At 48.6% G+C, this 19,295-nt stretch overlaps 1 protein-coding gene across 2 annotated transcripts in view; it reads right to left on the reverse strand.

Annotated features, from left to right (window-relative positions):
- Positions 1-4,699: 4,699 nt before the first annotated feature.
- COPZ2 (coatomer protein complex subunit zeta 2) overlaps positions 4,700-19,295 on the reverse strand; it is a 37,554-nt gene continuing 22,958 nt past the window's right edge. Inside the window, exons 8-9 of one of the 2 annotated variants that reach the window (XM_015412446.1) lie at positions 10,427-10,465; positions 4,700-4,761 (exon numbers count right to left, since the gene is read on the reverse strand). In XM_015412446.1, coding sequence (XP_015267932.1) covers positions 4,714-4,761; positions 10,427-10,465 — 87 coding nt within the window. In that variant the 3' untranslated portion in view covers positions 4,700-4,713. The remainder of the gene's footprint in view (positions 4,762-10,426; positions 10,466-19,295) is intronic. The other variant, XR_001482560.1, reaches the window with a different exon arrangement.

Raw genomic sequence — 19,295 nt, forward strand, 5'->3', positions numbered from 1 at the left:
TGATTGTATGCATTTAAATTGTTTTATTTTATTTCTTAATTTTGATAATGGGCACGACGGCGCTACAGAGACCTGCTGGAGGCAGCTCGACACGACGACAAAAGCAAACAAGCCATGAAACACAAACCACCAAAACAATACAAAAGAAAACCCAGACAAGCCATTAAAAACAAGCCAAGAGCACAAAAATGCAATGGTAGGATGCATCAACAGAAGCACTGTGTCCAGATCACACGAGGTGGTAGTTCCGCTCTATTCTGCTATGGTCAGGCCTCACCTGGAGTACTGTGTCCAGTTTTGGGCACCACATTTTAGGAAGGATGTTGACAAGCTCAAGCGTGTCCAGAGGAGGGCAACCAGGATGGTGAGAGGGTTGGAATCCAAGTCTTACGAGGAAAGGCTGAAAGAGTTGGGTATGTTTAGCCTGGGAAAGAGAAGGCTTAGAGGGGACATGATTGCAGTCTTCAAGTATTTGAAGGGCTGTCATGTAGAAGGTGGAGCGGATCTATTCTCTCTTGCTCCGGATTGCAAGACTAGATCTAATGGGTGGAAATTACAAGGGTGTCGTTACCGGCTAAATATCAGGAGAAACTTCCTAACTGTAAGAGTGGTTGAGCAGTGGAACAGACTGCCTTGGGAGGTGGTGGATGTTCCTTCACTGGACGTTGTAGACTAGATCTAATGGGTGGAAATTACAAGGGTGTCGTTACCGGCTAAATATCAGGAGAAACTTCCTAACTGTAAGAGTGGTTGAGCAGTGGAACAGACTGCCTTGGGAGGTGGTGGATGCTCCTTCACTGGACGTTGTAGGGCTATCTTTTGGCTATGCTCCTGCAGAGTCCAGGGGGTTGGACTGGATGACCTGCAAGGTCCCTTCCAACTCCAACATTATATGATTCTATGAAAACAGTTTTGGGGAATATTATTTTGAGTGTTTGAGTGACCTGAAATAATATCCCTCAAACTGTCCTCAGGCTAGCAGTGGACTATAAGACACCTTTTAAAAAGATGGAACTCCTTAGTTAAAAGTCTAGGTAAGAAGAATTGTTTTGGCCTAGCATCGGGGGGGGGGGGCATTCCAAATGCAAGGTGCCAACACCAAAAAAGCCCTGTCTCTGGTTGCTGCTTGTCTCATCACTGCAGGTGGGAACACAGAGAGCAGGGTTGGAGAATGGGATACATGACTAAAACTTTTGTCATGTTATGCTTGTATATGAGGCAGGGGGCAACAACTTTGAAAAGGTATTCTGGCCAGTGTGGAGAGAGTTGTTCCTCTTCTAAAATGGCGCTTTTTAAAATGTAACATTTAAAAGAGACTAATATTTTCTAGCCCTGACCTGGATAGTCCAGGGTAGCCTGATCTCATTAGAACTCCTTTGCATATTAGGCAACACACCCCTAATGTAGCCAATCCTCCAAGTGCTTACAGAGCTCTTCTTACAGGGGCTACTGTAAGCTCTTGGAGGATTGGCTACATTAGGGGTGTGTCGCCTAATATGCAAAGGCGTTCCTGCTACAAAAAGAGCCCCAGGGATACCAGGGTCGTGATGTGGAGGAAGGCAGTGGCAAAAGGCCTCTGAACATCTTGTGCCTCGTAAACCACATGAGGGGTTGCCATAAGTCAGCTGTGACTTGACGGCTATATATATTTTTTCTAGTGTTACACAGTTAATCAGGAGTACAATCATAAAGTAGTTAATCTAAATGAGTATCCTTGGTCGTCCTGAAATTAATAGATATCAAGAGATTTGGCTGGAAAGACCATATGCAAAGAATATTCCCCACATCACAGGCTGTGCATATCTGGGGTTAGGACGTCTGGCTACCAGGAGGGCTTTGTCCTAGCACCTGTTCCCGGTTATAAATTATCTCCCAGATGTTAGGAAAGCAAACAAAAAGTCAGAATTTTACATCTGTTATTCCTTCTCCCCCCCTCCCCATTTCTGTGCCTTTGATGGCTTTATTTAACTTCCCTCTGATTTTGGAATCAAAAGCGCTTTCAGGTGCCTCTCGATCCCCTTTGGAGTATTCACATGCATGGGCCATGTGGTCACACAGAAGGAAGTTTCCACATCTGCTGGGCTGTGAGTTATCTCTTTGGTCCTAATGTAAAACAAATGCTGAGTTCCCACCCCCCCACCTCCCCACCCCCACAGTCCTTACCCGGCCGCGTTACGAACAGGGAGGCTGACTCTTACTGGGAAAACAACTGATGGCGCAGGCCATACGCCAGGCATGAGGCGGCCCCTGGAAGAAAAATATTTAATGAAAAGAAACGTCTCCCACGGCCTGTAGCTTGGGAATGGCACAGAAACTCTTCCAAGACCAGGCCTCATAATGGAACAGTCCGCACCTCCCAGGCTTCTGGGAAAGAGGCAGGAGAGATCGCCGCCCCGCCCCATCCTGTGGGCCAGACGCACAGGGCACAAAGCGGACGAGGCCAGGCCAGAGCTGACATCCTTCCGGACAGGCCCCGCTCCCGTGTCTTTGGCAAGCGGCCCGGCACGCAGCAGTTAAGTGTTTCTTTTTCCTGGCCTAAACTAGCCAACAAAATCTTCACCTGCTACCTCTCTCTGTGTCAGACTGCCGTTAAAGACTGAGGGCACAGTGAGGTGGGAGGCAGAGGCAAGAGGAAGGCTATCGAGAAGGCAAAGTGGGGCAGCCCCATCAAGGAACAGATCTGGGGTATCAGGGAGTGGGAGTGGCATCAGACCCAAAGGGCAACATCCTCTGGGAAGGTCTCCCGTGCCAGCGGCCCAGAGGCGTTTTCTTCTTCCACGGCTCCCTTTCGTTTTCAAGAACCAAGGATCGTGCTGCGTGTATCAGAGTGTGTGTCTGTGGATTTGATCCCGCAACCATTAGGCCTCTGAAATCCCAGCGACAGGCCCCCGAGGGAGACAGGGGTTGTCCTCGAGCTTGCTCTGCAGTGACTCTTGATGGAGTGGCTTTTTGCTGGTATTAGCTGGACTGGACTGGGGGGCCCAAGCTTTGCTTAGGAGAGTTTTAAGAAGACTGGTCAATGTAGTGCAAGAATTGAGAGATTGACTTTAAAAGCCCACAGTTCAAATCTCACCTTGGTCATGAATCCACTGAGTGGTCTGAAGAGAGCCTCTGTCTCTCTCTGTCTCCGTTTTCCACTGGCAGTATGGACACTAATAACGGCCTGCTTTACAGGGTTGTTGTAAGTGTCAGAGGGTAGCTGCATTAGTCTACAGTAGAACAGCTAGATTTGAATCCAGCAGCACCAGAGCCCAACCAGAGTTTCGGGGTATAAGCTTTCGAGAGCTTGTAACCCCAAACATTCCCCCGCTGCGCCAATCAAGCGGATTACGATACGTGTTGTACCTTGGCGTCCTTCACAAACATTCTTTACATCCCCCCTCCCACCTTTGGTGTAGTAGTTAAAGTGCGCAGACTCTAATCTGGGAGAACCGGGTTTGATTCCCCACTCCTGCACTTGCAGCTGCTGGATGACCTCGGGCAAGCCACAGTTCTGTCAGAGCTGTCCTTGAAAGAGCAGTTCTCAGTCAGAGCTCTCTCAGCCCCACAAACCTCACAGGGTGCCTGTTGTGGGGAGGGGAAGGGAAAGGAGATTGTAAGATGCTCTGAGATCCCGAGCGAAGGGCGGGGTATAAATCCAACCTCCTCTTCCTGACGAGGCTAAAAGATCTCCATTTCTACTCAAGTCTGATGAAGGGAGCTTGGACTCTCAAAAGGTCACACCCTGAAGCGCTTGCTGCTCTCTAAGGTGAGACGGGACTCGAATCTAAAGATTGTCGTAAGGGTTACTGAGACCACAGAAGTGGAACTCACTGAACTACCAAACCCATTTGAGAAGGCATGAAGAAATGAGAAGATATGGAAGAGCCACAAGTGTTATTAAGCATGGGGGACAACATAATGAAAGGAAAAGTGGCGGCGACGGATTCAAGTTTCAAGAAAGCAAGTTTAGTTTGCCTTCACGAGGGAAGCTTTCTTCCTCCCAGAGTGTCATTAGGTGAGAATCAGCACTGTGTAGTGGTTAGCTTGTCAGATTAGGGTCCAGGAGTCCTGGGTTCGAATCCCCGTTTCTCATGAAAGCTCACCTTGGGTCAGTTACACATACTCAGCCTATGCTAACTCATAGGGTTGTTGTTAGAGTAAAATGGAGAAGGGGGGAACATTGTAAGCCAATCTGGGGTCCCTGTTGGTGAAAAGGGGGGCAGAAATGGTTTAATATGTGGTAAAAATGCCATCTTGGAAATGTTATTTAGAATGGTTATCATGTTTTGACAAATCGTTCATATTGCTCCCATTGCTATGTTTACACTTCTTTTACAAAGCACGCACACAGAGCCGTCTTTCTCCCAGTCCTCCAAGGGATCATGGAGAAGCTGAGAGATCTGCCCAAACAGATGTCCAGACATATTGTGAACCTGAGGGGAAGGTCCCAGTACGTTCCAGAATGCTGCCGCAAAGACAACTGTCTGTGAACAGAGAAGGCCATGCCCACATTAGCTAGGAACAGATCTTTCTTTTTGGCAGCCTCCAAGGTACCAGAACAAGCCCGTGGAATGCTGTCGTTCTCCCAGATGCTGAGGGGCAGCCATCTTGTATTCCACCGAAAGGTCTTCTCCCTCTTCCTTTGGGGCCACATGGGGAAGGCTTAAATTAGAGCACTGTGAGAAACTATAAATCAAAAATCGCCGACACAAGGTCTTTTGTTCTGGATGTTTATTTTAATAAGGACCATTTAATTTGTTCTTTGGCCGACTGCAGAACCTATGAACAGATGAAGGAAGAAAAAGGAGGGAGATGAAAATGAAAATTAGTTATTTCCTTCTCTCTTAAGTATTTTGATCACTGACTATGGTCATCTATCCTGACCCTTTTCAAACAGCCTCGTGTCTCTTTCTTCCATCTGGAGCCAACTTAATCAGGGCAAAATCAACCTGAATAGGTGTTTTTTGTTTGTTTTTAGTGGAAGACCTTCCTCCAATCACAAATGTGTGGTTGTAGATGATAGCTATTTAGTGATGTGGGAAAGGCACTCTGAACATCCTCAGAGGCACTCTATTTTCCATTAGTCTCCTGCCACTACTATGAAAAAAGGGTGCTGATGAACCTGGGCATAAATTAAGTCCCTGAATCAGAACACAGTTAAAGGAATCAAAATTTTTGGAAGGAAGAGACGTAATTAGCCAAAGGAGCAGGTGGTCCGGCTCGATCCATCTCAAACACTAGATGGCACTGTGTCTTTGAGATGGAGAAAGCTTGCAAGGGATCAGCAGTGAGGAATCAGAATCAAAACCAGTTCCACCGTTTGTAGGGCACTGAGCAAAATAATACCCCTCCCCAAATAACACCCTTCCTATTTCAATTTTTTCCTATATTTATTTTAACTACTTTTAGCAAGGTCTTCCGAGTAGCTTAATCCTTCTTTTGAAAAGGAAACACTTGCTAATTAAAAGTGTCAACGTAATATGCTTTACTTGTACTTTGAATACATCTCCCCACAACCCCTCCCCCTGATCCTTAACACTTTAGCTTGCTGGTGGAACTTCCTTGGCCTCTGGCCTCCTAATTCATCCACCCACGGACACTGTCTGTCCTCCCACCACCAGCCTGAGAGCTTCCCCAAAAGTAGGATAGTACTAAGGTGCCCTCCCTTCCCCTGGACAGCCCAGGCGAGCTAAGCAGAGTCAGCCCTGGCCACAAAGGAGGCAATGGCAAACCACCTCTGAAGGTCTCTTGCCTTAAAAAGCCTTCAGGATTGCCTGCTTAGTACTTGGACAGGAGACCACCAAGGAAGTCCAAGGTCACTATGCAGAGGCAGGCAATGGCAAATCACCTCTGAATGTCTCTTGCTTTGAAAACCCTATGGGGTCAGAGGGTTGCCCGGTCCACTTACCTGGCCGCTGGGGGACTCCCAACGTCCTTCCAGAAGACTGGAAGTCGGTAAAACCAGAGGTGCAGGCGCCGACATGACGACTTCACCCGGAAATGACATCATCATGTCAGGGACACTTGGGGGGGGGACAATCTGGTGTTTGGACAAAACTCTATGGTAAATTTGTGTGTCCCCCCAAGTCCTCGATGTGATGACATCACTTCTGGGCGATGTCATCATGTTGAGGCCTGCATTTCCGGTTTTACCGGGAAGGTCAGTTGGGGGTGAGAGTTCCCCCCACCAGCCAGCTGGCTGGTGGTGGGCAAGAACCTGCGAAAGCAGGGGTTCCCCCACCGGGGGATTGGGAACCCTATGGGGTCACCATAAGTCGGCATGCTTCCACCGCCACCGTGGCACCCTAGTGTATGGGAACACCTTCTCATCTGGAAAGGTTTGCTGGAGATAATTTTAGAAGAGGGGCTGGTAAAAGAAAACCACACAAGCCCCTCTGAGTTCCTTGTGAGAGAGGCAGGATACAATTGCAACAAATCGCTTGAAAATGCCAAGAGGCCGGTGACAAAATGTCCTGCCTTTTTAAATAGAGGCTGATGGGATGTTCCATGCTACGGGAAGCTCCATTGGCCCATTTCCATACATTAAGGCTTTTATTTAAAAGGGCAGGAATTTTTCCTTTCAGGTCTGTTGGCGATTCTAGGTCCAATCCAAGCAAAGTTAAGCCATCTTGAAGGTTTACTGATTCCTGTGGAACAGCTGGGTGCTTAGCCGTGCAGTCCTAAACTGGCTTAACTTCGGCTGGATCACTCCCCCAGCGAATCAATCGTCATCCCTCTAGGAGCAAAATCTTTTGGATCACCCACAGAGAAAATCTGACCCAGCTTCTTGCCCTGTAGGGGGCAGCCTTTCCTCTCATTGACATCTCCTCTGCCTGTCCCCCCCCCCCCCCCCCCCCCCCCACATATCTCCAGCATTCTGCCCAGCTGTTGTACTGGGCCTATGCAAAGTTCAGTTGCAGTTGCTAGGCAACCCACAGTACCGTCTCACTGGCCAGGGGAATCTGCTGACTGCACTTTCCGGAAGCTACAAACTATACCACTCCTGGGTATATCTAACACTGACTTAAATGCGTTTAACAGTCATCTCTCTTCCCTGGGAATTTTGGGAACTGTAGTTCTGTGAGGGGGAAAGGGTTGCCAGGTGTGTGTCCCCCCTGACTGCCAGCAGGGGGTTGGGGGGCTAGGGTTGCCAGTTCCAGGTTGGGGAACTTCTGGAGATTTGGGGTTGGAGCCCGGGGAGGGCAGAGACCTTGGCGGGGGAGGGGGTACAAGGCCATAGAGTCCACCCTCCAAAACATCCATTTTATCCAGGGGAACTAATCTCTGATGTCTGAAGATGAGATGTGATTCCAGGGGATCCCCAGATCCCACAGGGAGGCTGGCATCCCTAGAGGACCAAACATCTCTAATGGGAGGATTTCCAGGTTTCTTTGCAGCAAAAGTCATAACAGTTACACTGGCAAAAAAAAACCTGACTGTACGTAGTGAGCTAAAGGAGGGGTGGGAGATTCATTTTGCAAGAAAAGAAAAAAGAAAATCACCCCCAGAAAATGTACCCCATTTCAAGCAAAATAGGGATTAAAATGTTCAGCGGTACAGAGTGAGGGCAGGACAGCTATGCTCTCACTCTAATTAGGCTCTGTAGCACCACTTAGCCAAATCTGACTGGCTGTATGAAAGCGTGAAGTCATCACACTACCTGAGGTCAGCCAACAGGGGATTTCCCCCACCCACCTATCCAGCTTTGGCTCCCAAGATTTCACAAGCAAGAATCTGGAGCAACTAATACATGCCCTCTCTCTTCTTTGAGCCTGAGAAAATGGATTGCTTGAAATGTAGGGGTGGGATCTTCCAAGAAAGCAGCACTGATAATCAGGGCTCTCTTAGTGTTTGTGGCTTGCTTTCTTTATATCACCACGGGATGCACTTTTTTGCACGGCTGGTTGTACTGATCCTCACATGGAAAAATCTATTTCCATGCACATATCTGGGAAACGGGACTGAAGTGTTGGGTACAGTTGCCAACCACCAGGTGGCACCTGGAGATCTGCTGTTACATTTGATATCCAGATGATCCAGAGCAGTTCCCCTGGAGAAAATGGCTGCTTTGGTGGGTGGACTTTATGGCATTATACCCTCCTGAAGCCCCTCCCCTCCCCAAAGCCTGCCCTCCCCAGCCTCTACCTCCCAAATTTCCATGTATTTTCCCAACCAAGAGCTGGCAACCCTAGGGTCGGGCCCAGCAGCAGCAGCATAGACCCAAGTGATCAGTTTTATGTTTTGGAGTACTTGTTATTAGGGACTACACAAGAAGAGGCAGTTCATACAGTGTTTAGAAAACCTGCAAGAACCTACCCCCGACCCTTTTATGTTCTTGGTTTATGCCATCGGGGTGAATTTGGAGAAGAGAGCATGCTGGAAGACAGGTAGTGAGCAGTGTTCCCTCTAAGCTGAGTTAGTGTGAGCTAGCTCACAGTTTTTTAGCCTCCAGCTCACCCATTTTTGTCTCAGGAAGGAGGGCTCCAGAGCAAACTAATTTATGCAGTAGCCAAATTGCTCGCTCACGACTTTAATGCCAGTAGGCCACAAAGTAGAATTTTTGCTCACAAGACTCCACAGCTTAGAGGCAGCATTGGTAGTGAGTGGAGGGACAATAACCTGAGGGTGTGCAGGTGTCTCTCCCACGATTCCTAACTAGGGTTGCCAGCCTCCAGGTGTGACCTGGGGATCCCCCAGGATTACAGCTCATCTCCAGGTGACAGGGATTGGTTCCCCTGGAGAAAATGGATGCTTTGGAGGGCAGAATGTATGGCATTGTACCCTACTGGGGTCCCTGTCCTCCCAGGCTCCATCCCCAAATCTCCAGGAATTTCCTAACCTGGAGCTGGCAACTCTACAGGCCTCCAACCCCCCCTGCCAGTGGCCAGGGGGGCCCTGGAAATTCTATATCCTAGCACGATTTAAGTTTCTGGGCTGACAAGCAGTCTTGGGCTACAGCCTTCTCCTTTCCAGATTGTGGGAAGAGAGAATGGTGTGGCTCTTAGCTTCATGCCTACATCCAACGAGTGCAGTTTATGTTATTTGTATGCGCCTAGGCAGACACTCACCACACATACTGTCATGGTATCTGGTGCTAACTATGCAGTGTGTCCAAACACATTCTTACAACTTGGGATGAGGTATTCTTTCAAAGAGTACAGGAGGCGGCAACTGACCCTTTCCATGCTGCCCATTCTCTGCTCTAACCTGCTGAGTGGTTCCTCCCCCATCACGGGGTTTCATATGCCACAGGCATAGACAGCTTTAAAAGGGGATTAGATGAATTCACGGAGGATGGGTTTATTAGTGGCTACTAGCCTTGGTCTCCCTCACGGATCACTGCCTTGACGCGGCGAGGGGGCTTGCGTGGTTCAATGAGGCCGTGGAGGGCCACCCAGGACTGACAGGCCACAGCGGAGAACTCAGACAAAACGCGATCCACTGGAAAAGGAAATGGCAACCCACTCCAGTATCTTTGCCAAGAAAACCCCATGGACAGTAGCAAAAGGCTAAAAGATATGACGCTGGAAGATGAGCCCCTCAGGTCGGAAGGTGTCCAATATGCTACTGGGGAAGAGCAAAGCGCGACTACGAGTAACCCCAGAAAGAGTGAAGTGGCTGGGCCAAAGCCGAAAGGACGCTCAGCTGTGGATGTGTCTGATGGTGAAAGGAAAGTCCGATGCTGCAAAGAATAATAAGACAGGAGGGCCTGGCGTGGAGTGGTCCATGGGATCGCGAAGAGTTGGACTCGACTGTGCAACAACAACAACAACTAGCCCTGGTGACTAAAGGGAACCCCCATGTACACAGGCAGTCAACCTCTGAATCCCAATGCCAGGAGGCAACATCAAGGGAAGGCTTTGGCTTCTATGCCTTGTTGCTGGGCCTCCAAAGAAACTGGTTGGTCACTGAGACAGGATGCTGGATTAGATAGGCCACTGGTCTGACTCAGCAGGGCTCTTCTTACATTCTTATCAGGGGAAGGCCTCAGTCTCTATGCCCTATTGTTGACCCTCCAGGGGAACTGGTTGGCCACTGAGTGAGACAGGAGGCTGGACTAGATAGGCCACTAGTCTGACTCAGCAGGGCTTAAATTCTTTTCAGGGGAAGGCCTCAGTCTCTATACCCCATTGTTGGCCCTCCAGGGGAACTGGCTGGCCACTGTGTGAGACAGGATGCTGGACTAGATGGACCACTGGTCTGATCCAGCAGGGCTCTTCTTATGTTCTTACGTTTGCCAGGGCAAACATATTCTCCTTGTGTGTGTGTGTTGGGGGTATATATCTGCACAAAAGCATGATTAACTTTATGTGCACTCCTCAAGGCTGAGACCAACACACATTTAATTAATCTGCAAATTCCAAACCTGTGGGAAAACCATCAGCCAAGAGAGAAGAGTATCTACCTGTGTGTAAGAAAAACTCGATGGTTTGAGGAGGCTTACCTGAGTGACACTATGCTCCGACAATGGGCTGTCATCCACCTAAAAAGAGAAGGCAAGAAGAACAATCCTAAGCAGGTCTACTCACAAGAAAGTCCCATTTCTTCAGCGGGACTTATTCCCAGGAAAATGTTCTTAGGATTGCAGTTAGGAAAGTTGATGGAGATTAGTTGGGAAGATTTAGGGACTGGAGCTGAGCTGAGGAGTCCTAAAAGGCAAACCTTGGCCTGCGGTCACACGGAGCATTAGGCACGCTAGAGGGACGGAAGATAGGCGGATTTTCCGGGTGCGATCTCACTGCCACATCTGGGAAGCGTAGAGCTCCCATGGCTATCCCGTGGCTTCCTGCAGAAGATGTGCGGTAAAAAACTAGTACCTCGGAGGTACTAGTTTCCTGAAACCGCGGGGCAAGGGCGGGCGTCTGATCGTGTTTCCGGTGGTAGTTCCGGCGCCCGCCCATGTCCCCTCGGAAAAGGGTTTTTTTTCAAAGTCTCCACGGATGCGCACAAGCACCCAAGGGAGCATGCGCACATTTGAGTTTTAAAAAAAACAAGCAACCCCATTTGCCCCGCGCCCCGCTTCTTTGCGCGCCGCAAGACTGTGGAGTGATCGGCACCTCCCCCCTACCACGGGACCTCCTCGGGACCTCGATCGATAGGTCTGCTCGAGCAACCCCGCGGTTTTTAGCCCTGGGGCTAACTGCCACGTTTCCCCCCAGCATTTTCCTGCCCGTGTGACCGGGACCCTTGAAAAGCAGAAGTCTTGCTCAGATGTGGGAAACAGAAGACAGCACAAGCTCTTGGCAGAACAAACACGAGTTGCCACCATAGTTGCAATTCCAATTACACCTAATGGGGAGTGAGTTCCATCGAACTCAGATTGAACAGTCAAAAGCTAAGAGGGCAGCAACTGTTATAGGCTGGTGGCCGTTAAGAACTTTATGCAGAAGGCAGGAACAAAATGATCATTTTCACACTAATGGGAAGGGGGGGGTCCCAGAGGCTCTACACTTTCCTTTTCTTTTGTCCCCTTAGAAGCTCATTGATTCACGAATCCTGAGCAGCATAAAACACTTATTTCTTAGATGCAAGGGCTAAAAAGGACTGGGACAAATTTTGCAATCGCTGGAGTGATCTTCAGATCCTTATCACTGAGCAAAAGAGCACAGGAGGACAAATGGTCGAATAAAGGCTTAATATTTTTTTTAATTTAAATTTTATTTAAATCTATACATGTCAGTTCCATACAAAAAATACCAACGCCTTGCTTACTGAATTGGATCATGTGGCGTTCCTGCAACAGCTGGCAGCCAAGTGAAGTTTTGGAAGTTTAAAATAACCTTGATGTGAGAAACTATTTGAATCTGAACTTCTGTGAGATAAATGCTTAATATAAAGGTCCCACACTGGTATTGGCAGTGTTTACCTTGTTCCCAGGTAGGGTTGCCAGCTCCGGAGATTTTGGAGGTGGAGCCTGTGGAGGGCCGGACTTGGGGAGGGGAGGGACCTCAGGAGGGTACAGTGCCACAGAACCCACCCTCCCAAGCAGTCACTTTCTCCAGGGCAACTGATCGCTATTCTCTGGAGATCAGTTGTAATAGCAGGAGATCTCCAGGCCCCACCTGGAGGCTGACAAATAAGTGATCCACACAGGGATCTTAATTCGGTGGGGGATGTATAGTTCTTCGTGGGACCATTCCTGCGGGAAAAACGCAGGCGCTGCACTATTCCGTCGCCCAGACATGACGTAGGCATGTAGCCGGGCGACGCTCTAGCAATGGGGCTGGAAACTCGATGGTACCATTGAGTTTCCAGTCCCATTACCAGAGCATCGCCCAGCTACGTGCTTATATCACATCTGGGCAACGGAATAGTGCAGCACTTATGTTACAAGCAAGAATCTACCGGCGGGGAGGCATGTGTCCCCCGCCGGATCGTAGGTAGGTACTTGGGAACCCTAGATCCACAGCCTGTCGGGTAGGTTTGCTACCTGGCCCGACAAGAAGGGCCCTTATCCCTGTAAGAGAGGTTTAATGGCATATTATTTACCAGGTGATGTTATTTGCCCCCCGTGCTGTGAACAGCTTCAGCTGCCTGCTTCCACACATAAACACCTCTATTAGAGAGGCAAGGTGTTTTTCTCCAGGCCTGTTGGCAACCACTGCAGGGAGTGTTTATTTATTTAGAACATTTCTAATGCCACCTCTCCAGGAACCTGTTCAAGGGGGCTTACAAGATAAAAATAAGAAAATGATCATAAATTATTTTTTTTAAAAAAAACATTCAAAGCTGTTGAGGAAAATCCAGCATTAAAAAAGCCGCAGGCCAGCATAAAAACATAGGCCATGAAACAAACCATGGACAGTCTAAAACAACAGTTTCCATGCTAAAATACTGTTTAAAAAAAACAAAAACCCTTGATTTAAAAGAGCACTGAGGAACAAGAAGAGGAGGAGGAGATTGGATTTATACCCGTCCTTCACTCGGAGTCTCAGAGTGGCTTACAAATCCCCTCCCCTCCCCTCGACAAACACCCTGTGAGGTAGGTGGGGCTGAGGGAGCTCTTTCCAAAACTGCCCTTGAGAGAACAGCTCTGACAGAACTATGGCTTGCCCAAGGTCATCCAGGTTCTCCCAGATTAGAGTCCGCACACTTAACCACCATGCCAAACTGGCCTGTGTAAATTGTTTGGGATGGGGAAACCTCCAAGAAGAACTCCCCCTCATTGGATGAATGGGCACTAAGATGGCAAATGAGATTCAAAAGTGTAAAGAGGATGCAGACTGGGACTGGCTTGCCCACCTGCTACCTTTTCTCCAGCAGAGCCCGCCTGAGGAGGCAGGTGGCAGCTCTGAGAGCTGGGATGCAGATGATTCTGTACTGGTGCCTGTTGCAGCTATAGGGGCTGGTAGCTGCTACAGTCACCCAGGGGCATTTCCATTTGTGGAACATTAAGCTTAGGACTGCCAATCTTCAGGTTTCAGACCTCACCTAGAGTATTGTGTTCAGTTTTGGGAACCAGAATTTAAGAAGGAATAGAAAAGCTGGAACATGTCCAGAGGAGGGCAACAAAGATGGTGAAGGGTCTGGAGACCAAGTCCTATCAGGAAAGGTTGAAGGAGCTGGGTATGTTTAGCCTGGAGAGGAATAACTGAGATGTGATATGATAACCATCTTCAAATACTTGAAAGGCTGTCATATAGAGGATGGTGCAGAGTTGTTTGCTGCTGCCCCAGGTCGGACCAGAACCATCAGGTTGAAATTAAATCAGAAGAGTTTTTGGCTAAACATTAGGAAGAACTCCCTGACAGTTTGAGCAGTTCCTCAGTGGAACAGGCTTCCTCTGGAGGTGGTGGGCTCTCCGTCTTTGGAGGTTTTCAAACAGAGGCCAGATGGCCATCTGACAGCAATGCTGATTCTGTGAACTGAGGCAGATCATGAGAGGGAGGGCAGGAAGGGTTGCCTCGGTGCTTAGTTCTTGTGGCCCTTTCTTACACCCCCAGGAAAATGCTGATTGCCACTTTGGGGTCACTTTGGGGTTTCTGCAGGCTAGCTTGACCAGGGATCCTGGAGGTTTTTTTGTCATCTTCTGGGCATGGAGCAGGGGTCATTGCGGGTGTGAGGGGGAGGTATTTGTGAATTTCCTGCATTGTGCAGGGGTTTGGACTAGATGACCCTGGAAGTCCCTTCCAACTTTATGATTCTATGATTCTCGGTGGGGCATGGATTTTGCCACAGAATTACAACTGGTTTCCAGGTGACAGGGATCAGTTCTCCTGGAGCAAATGGCAACTTTGGAGGGCAAGCTCGGTGATAAACCACAGATCCCAGGTGAAATCCCTCTCTGGATTCCCTTCTTCACAGGCCCTCAGATCTCCAGGAATTTCCCAGGGCACAACCAGCAACCCTAATTATGCATCCTGGATGAACTACACTACTTTACACAGTGAGTGATTAAAATGTGGCATTTGCTGCCGGAGGATGTCCTGATGGCCACAGGAATAAACAGCTTTATAAGGAGATTCATTAGATTCATGGAGGATAAGTCTATCAGTGGCTACTAGCCATGGTGACTGAGAAGAACCTCCACATTCAGAGGAACTAAGCCTCTGAATCCCAGAGCCAGAAGTGACATCAGGAGAAGGCCTCGGCCTCTATGCCCTGTTCTTGGCCTTCCAGAGGAGCTGGTTGGCAACTGTGTGAGATAGGAGGCTGGACTAGATGGACCATCGGTCTGATCCAGCAGGGCTCTCCTTATGTTCTTATATACGCTGTGGACACGAGAGTTGCTGCTGAGGGTGAGTGCAGTTCGTGCTGTGATACCTCTCCTTGTGGACATGAAGCTTGGCAACTGGTATTAAAGCTCCTATCCAATCTGCTGCCACTAGCAAACCCACATGAATAGTGTTCGCAGGCAACCGCAAGTGCATAGTTAAGTCTGGGAGCAGCGTTTGCACAAGTAAAAACCCAGGTTTTAAAAACAAAACATGCAACAGGCTCACAGCAGGCTTTGGCACACTGCTAATGCGTAAGTGGAGAAAGGTTCTATATCGCTTGATGACACGGCTTTGTTTTAACTGCTTTGTCAACCCTCCCCTTGAGAAGTGAAGCACACACAGCATGCTGGGAAACCCCCTCATGCCACCCCCCCCCACCGTTCCCATTTCAATACTGATCTGTAGTGCGCAGAATATACACTGCACACTTGGCCATTTGTTTCAGATCGAGGTTTATTTATGTACTTGTTTCGAAACTATGGTCTGTCTCATCCCAAAGGCCCAGACAGGTCACAAAATTAAAGCCCTGTCAGAACTGTGTTCAGTTTAAACTCCCCTGAAATTTCCTCATCTGTCACAGTTTTAATCCTGAGACCCTCCCCCACCCCACCCCAGCAGCCCAGGTAGATCTTAAGGACTTCAGAGAATTGTTCAGACGTAGCCTTTTGTGAGTCTCTAACGGGAAGGAGTTGTGTGACTGGGTGGGGGTAGCCATTGAGAATCACACTTGTGTGTCAGATTCAGGCCCATCTCATCTCTTGTGTGAGAGACAGTGTAATAGAGGGAAGAGAGAGAAGAAGAGATTGGATTTATACTCCACCCTTCACTACCTGGAGCGGTTTACGATCTCCTTCCCTTCCTCTCCCCACAACAGACACCCTGTGAGGTAAGTGGGGCTGAGAGAGCTCTTCCAAGGACTGCTCTTGAGAATACAGCTCTGAAGGAACTTGTGACTGACCCAAGGTCACACCAGCAGCTGCATGTGGAGGAGTGGGGAATCAAACCCAGTTCTCCAAGATTAGAGTCCATGCTCCTAACCGTTACATCAAACTGGCTCTGTGACTGTGCTATGACTAGGACTGGAGTGTGTGTGTGTGTGTGTGTGTGTAAAGTGCCGTCAAGTTGTAGCTGACGTATGGCAACCCCATAGGGTTTTCAAGGTAAGAGGTGGTTTGCTATTGCCCGCTTCTGCATAGCAAACCTGGTATTCCTTGGTGGCCTCCCATCCAAATACTAACCAGGGCCGACCCTGCTTAACTACCAAGATCTGACAAGATCAGGCTAGTCTGGGCTGGGGAGACCTGGGTTCAAATCTCCACTCTGCTATGAAGCTTTGGTGGCTGATCTTGGGCTACAGTCACTCACACTCAGCCTAAACTCCTTCACAGGGACATTTTCATGAGGATAAAGTGGAAGTGGGAAGAAATGTGTTCACTGTCCTGGGAGGAAAGGCAGAATGAAAATGGGATAGAAAAGTAGATCACCCCAGTCACCTTTCCCACTCATCTCCTCTACCCAGCAAACCTCTTCTTCCCACAGCCCTTTTTGGCTTCTGTGATGGACTGCACTTTTAAAAGCTTAGAAGTGCTGTGTAAACAGATAAAGGACTGTGAAGGGTTACTTCCTTACAGAGCCAGAGAGCCTCGAGTGACAGGCTGTTCCAAGAGATCTGATTGGTTAGCATAAGCTGAGCAGAGAAAGACTTCTGAACTGGATACTGAGGAGAGAGTCAGGCTGATTGAAGCCCTAGCTGAGAAGAGTCGAGTACTGACCGTTTCGGAATTCAGCCGTAGCTGAGAGCAGTTTAACACAGACAGGAAAATTGAGGGGAAGTTGGCAAGGAAGTTTGGGAAGTAGGTGAAGACTCCCATTCGGACCAAGGAAAGGGGATAGATCTTCTAGAGAGAGAATAAAATTCCCTACCCAGTCAAACAGCTCTGAAGAGTGCAGCGATCCCTGGTCTGGTGTGGTTTAAAAACTGCCTTTGGAGACCTGAAGTTAAAAACTCAAGTTGAGTACTGGTGTTTCAAGAGGAGGAGTTTGGGTACTGGAAAGAGTGTACCAGCCTTCTGGAAACCAAAAGAGTCAGAGAACACTCTAAGAAAGTGAACTGGCGGTTTTTGAGAAAGTAACTCTGAACACCTTAAGAAACTCTCATTAGCCTGAAACATAAGAACTAAAACCTGCACATGTACTGATTTTACCACAGGAATTTCAACCCTTGATTTCACCTGACCTTTCCCCTCTATGTTAAATAAAACAGATTGCTATTTTTGAATTTCAAAACACCCCAAGTGCCATTTAAGTCGGTTAATTTAAAGGGGGCTCCTGATCCTTCCCTCAGGTTCCTGGGCTGAGCCAACAGCCAAAATATGGTACGGGAACAGGGTGGGACAGCCAGAGCTCTTCAGCCAAGAAGAAAGCACGTTACTAGGGTGGCTCTGTCAGTAAAGGGAAAGGGAAACAGAGGGGAAATCTTGCCTCTGAGGGAGGGAAGTGGACAGGGCCATCAGAGCTTCCTATGCCCAGCATGAGGTTTCCCTAGCTCAGGTAATCACCGAGTTCCCTCACAGAAACTGAACACATTGTGAACATTCCATGGCCTTTCCCCCACCCATAAGAAAGCACCTGGACATTCTATGGGACTGCAGCAGCTCAGCCTATTTCTAACGGATGATAACACGTGGCAGCCTGCCAGTTTTTTGTGTTTAACTTTTGCATATATTATGAAGAGGAGGGGGAGTGGCTGTGGATTGCTGTGGCAGGTGAGAAAGGAGAAGGGCCAGACCGTCTGCCCTGTCACACTGCAAGGACTGCAGGCTGCCTGGGATAAAGCAAGAGGGACAAGATGCATCAGTGTTTGCTCGGTGTACTAATATGAGTGCCAGCATGGTCAGAATGTTGGGCTAGGACCCAGGTTCAGATCCCCATTCTGCACACTGGATGACCTTGAGCTAGTCACTCTCTCTGCCTGGCCTACCTTACAGGGCTGTTGTGAAGAAGAGAGAAACAACAGATACAATGCCCTGGCCTCTTTGGAGGAAACTGTACAAGCTATGGACTTGAGACATGTACAAGCTATAGACTTGAGCCAGCCTGGTGTAGTGGACTCTAATCTGGAGAACCCAGTTTGATTCGCCACGCCTCCACATGCAGCTGCTGGAGTGACCTTGGGTCAGTCACAAGTTCTTTCAGAGCTGTTCTCTCACCAGCAGTTCTTGAAAGAGCTCTCTCAGTTCCACCTACCTCACAGGGTACCTGCTGTGTGGAGGGGAAGGGAAAGGAGACCGTAAGCTGCTCCGACTGTAAGCTGCTCCTTTGTGTAGTGAAGAGCAGGGAATGAAACCAACTCCTCCTCTCCCTGTTGCTGTTGTTAAACAACTTCTTCTTCTCCTCCTTTTTGCCTCCCCCACCCCTTTTTGCCCTGAACATCCACCCTCATCTGCTCTTACCAGATTGCAAAACAAGATCAGAAGCCATGGCAGACCGATCCCCTGAGCACTTGGGAAACTGTGTAGTGGGGTACATAGCTGGGGATGGGGAATCCATCAGGAGGGCAATCTCAGGCCACAAGTGATGGAGACAAAATTCATGGCAAGACTCCCTCTTGGATGCATTCACTGAATACTTGTATGCGCAGCTGTCTAGTGAGACAAATAATGCCCCCCAGACAGTTTCAAGTTGGAAACTGGTGTGGGCAGGGAGGCTGAACATGTCCCCCTCATGTCTCCATCCAGATCCAAACTGGGTCCCTGCAGTGCCACGGAGACGAATTCCCATAAGGAACTTGCAGCTGCTGTCTGACTGTAATTCCCTGCGTCGGCCACGAGTTACACATTGACATCTGAGCCTAACTTTTTAAAAAAGCCGTTTACATGAAGCGTATCTGTTTTGTACACGCTCAATGTTTTCTGATGCTTCATAACAAGTCTAGAAATGTTCGCCGCGTGCATCAGGTTTTACTTTGCACTTGGTTTCAGTTTTCAAAACTGGAGAAATTATTAGAGCTATCTCAGAGACCACGTTAATGGTTTACTACAATACACATTCGGGGCACAGCTAGGGTGAGCTGTAATCAGATCTCCTGGCTTCAGATATTTCTATACATAACAGATGGGCAGGGGAGGGTGTGGCACAACCGAGGAGGGGGGCAGAAATGAAGAGGGTTTTTTTTAAAAAAACTTTTCCCCTGGCCTGTACTGTTTTCCCAATACAGATCTCAGTGGGCTTGCTATGGGGGGAAAATGTTAAGTCCTTTCCAGACATTTGATTTTCCTGTTCCAGCTGCACATGATGAATGCGTGTGCCACCCATAGTCTTCCTGTTATGCTCATTTGCCATTGTGCATTAATAGAAAACATGGTTATTTCTGCACACATGTACTGCTTCAGTATAGCTGTGGTGGCTCAAGTGGCTAAGACGCTGAACTGCAGGCTGTGGAAGGTCAGTAGTTCAGCAGTTCGAGAACCGGGTGCCGCATGACGGAGTGAGCTCCCGTCTCTAGTTCCAGCTCCTGCCAACCTAGCAGTTCGAAAGCAAGAAATTGCAAGTAGATAAATAGGTACCACTTCGGTGGGAAGGTAACAGCGTTCCGTG

This window comes from Gekko japonicus, unplaced genomic scaffold, assembly GCF_001447785.1.
Source record: "Gekko japonicus isolate JY-2015 unplaced genomic scaffold, Gekko_japonicus_V1.1 scaffold8, whole genome shotgun sequence".
NCBI lineage: Eukaryota > Metazoa > Chordata > Lepidosauria > Squamata > Gekkonidae > Gekko > Gekko japonicus.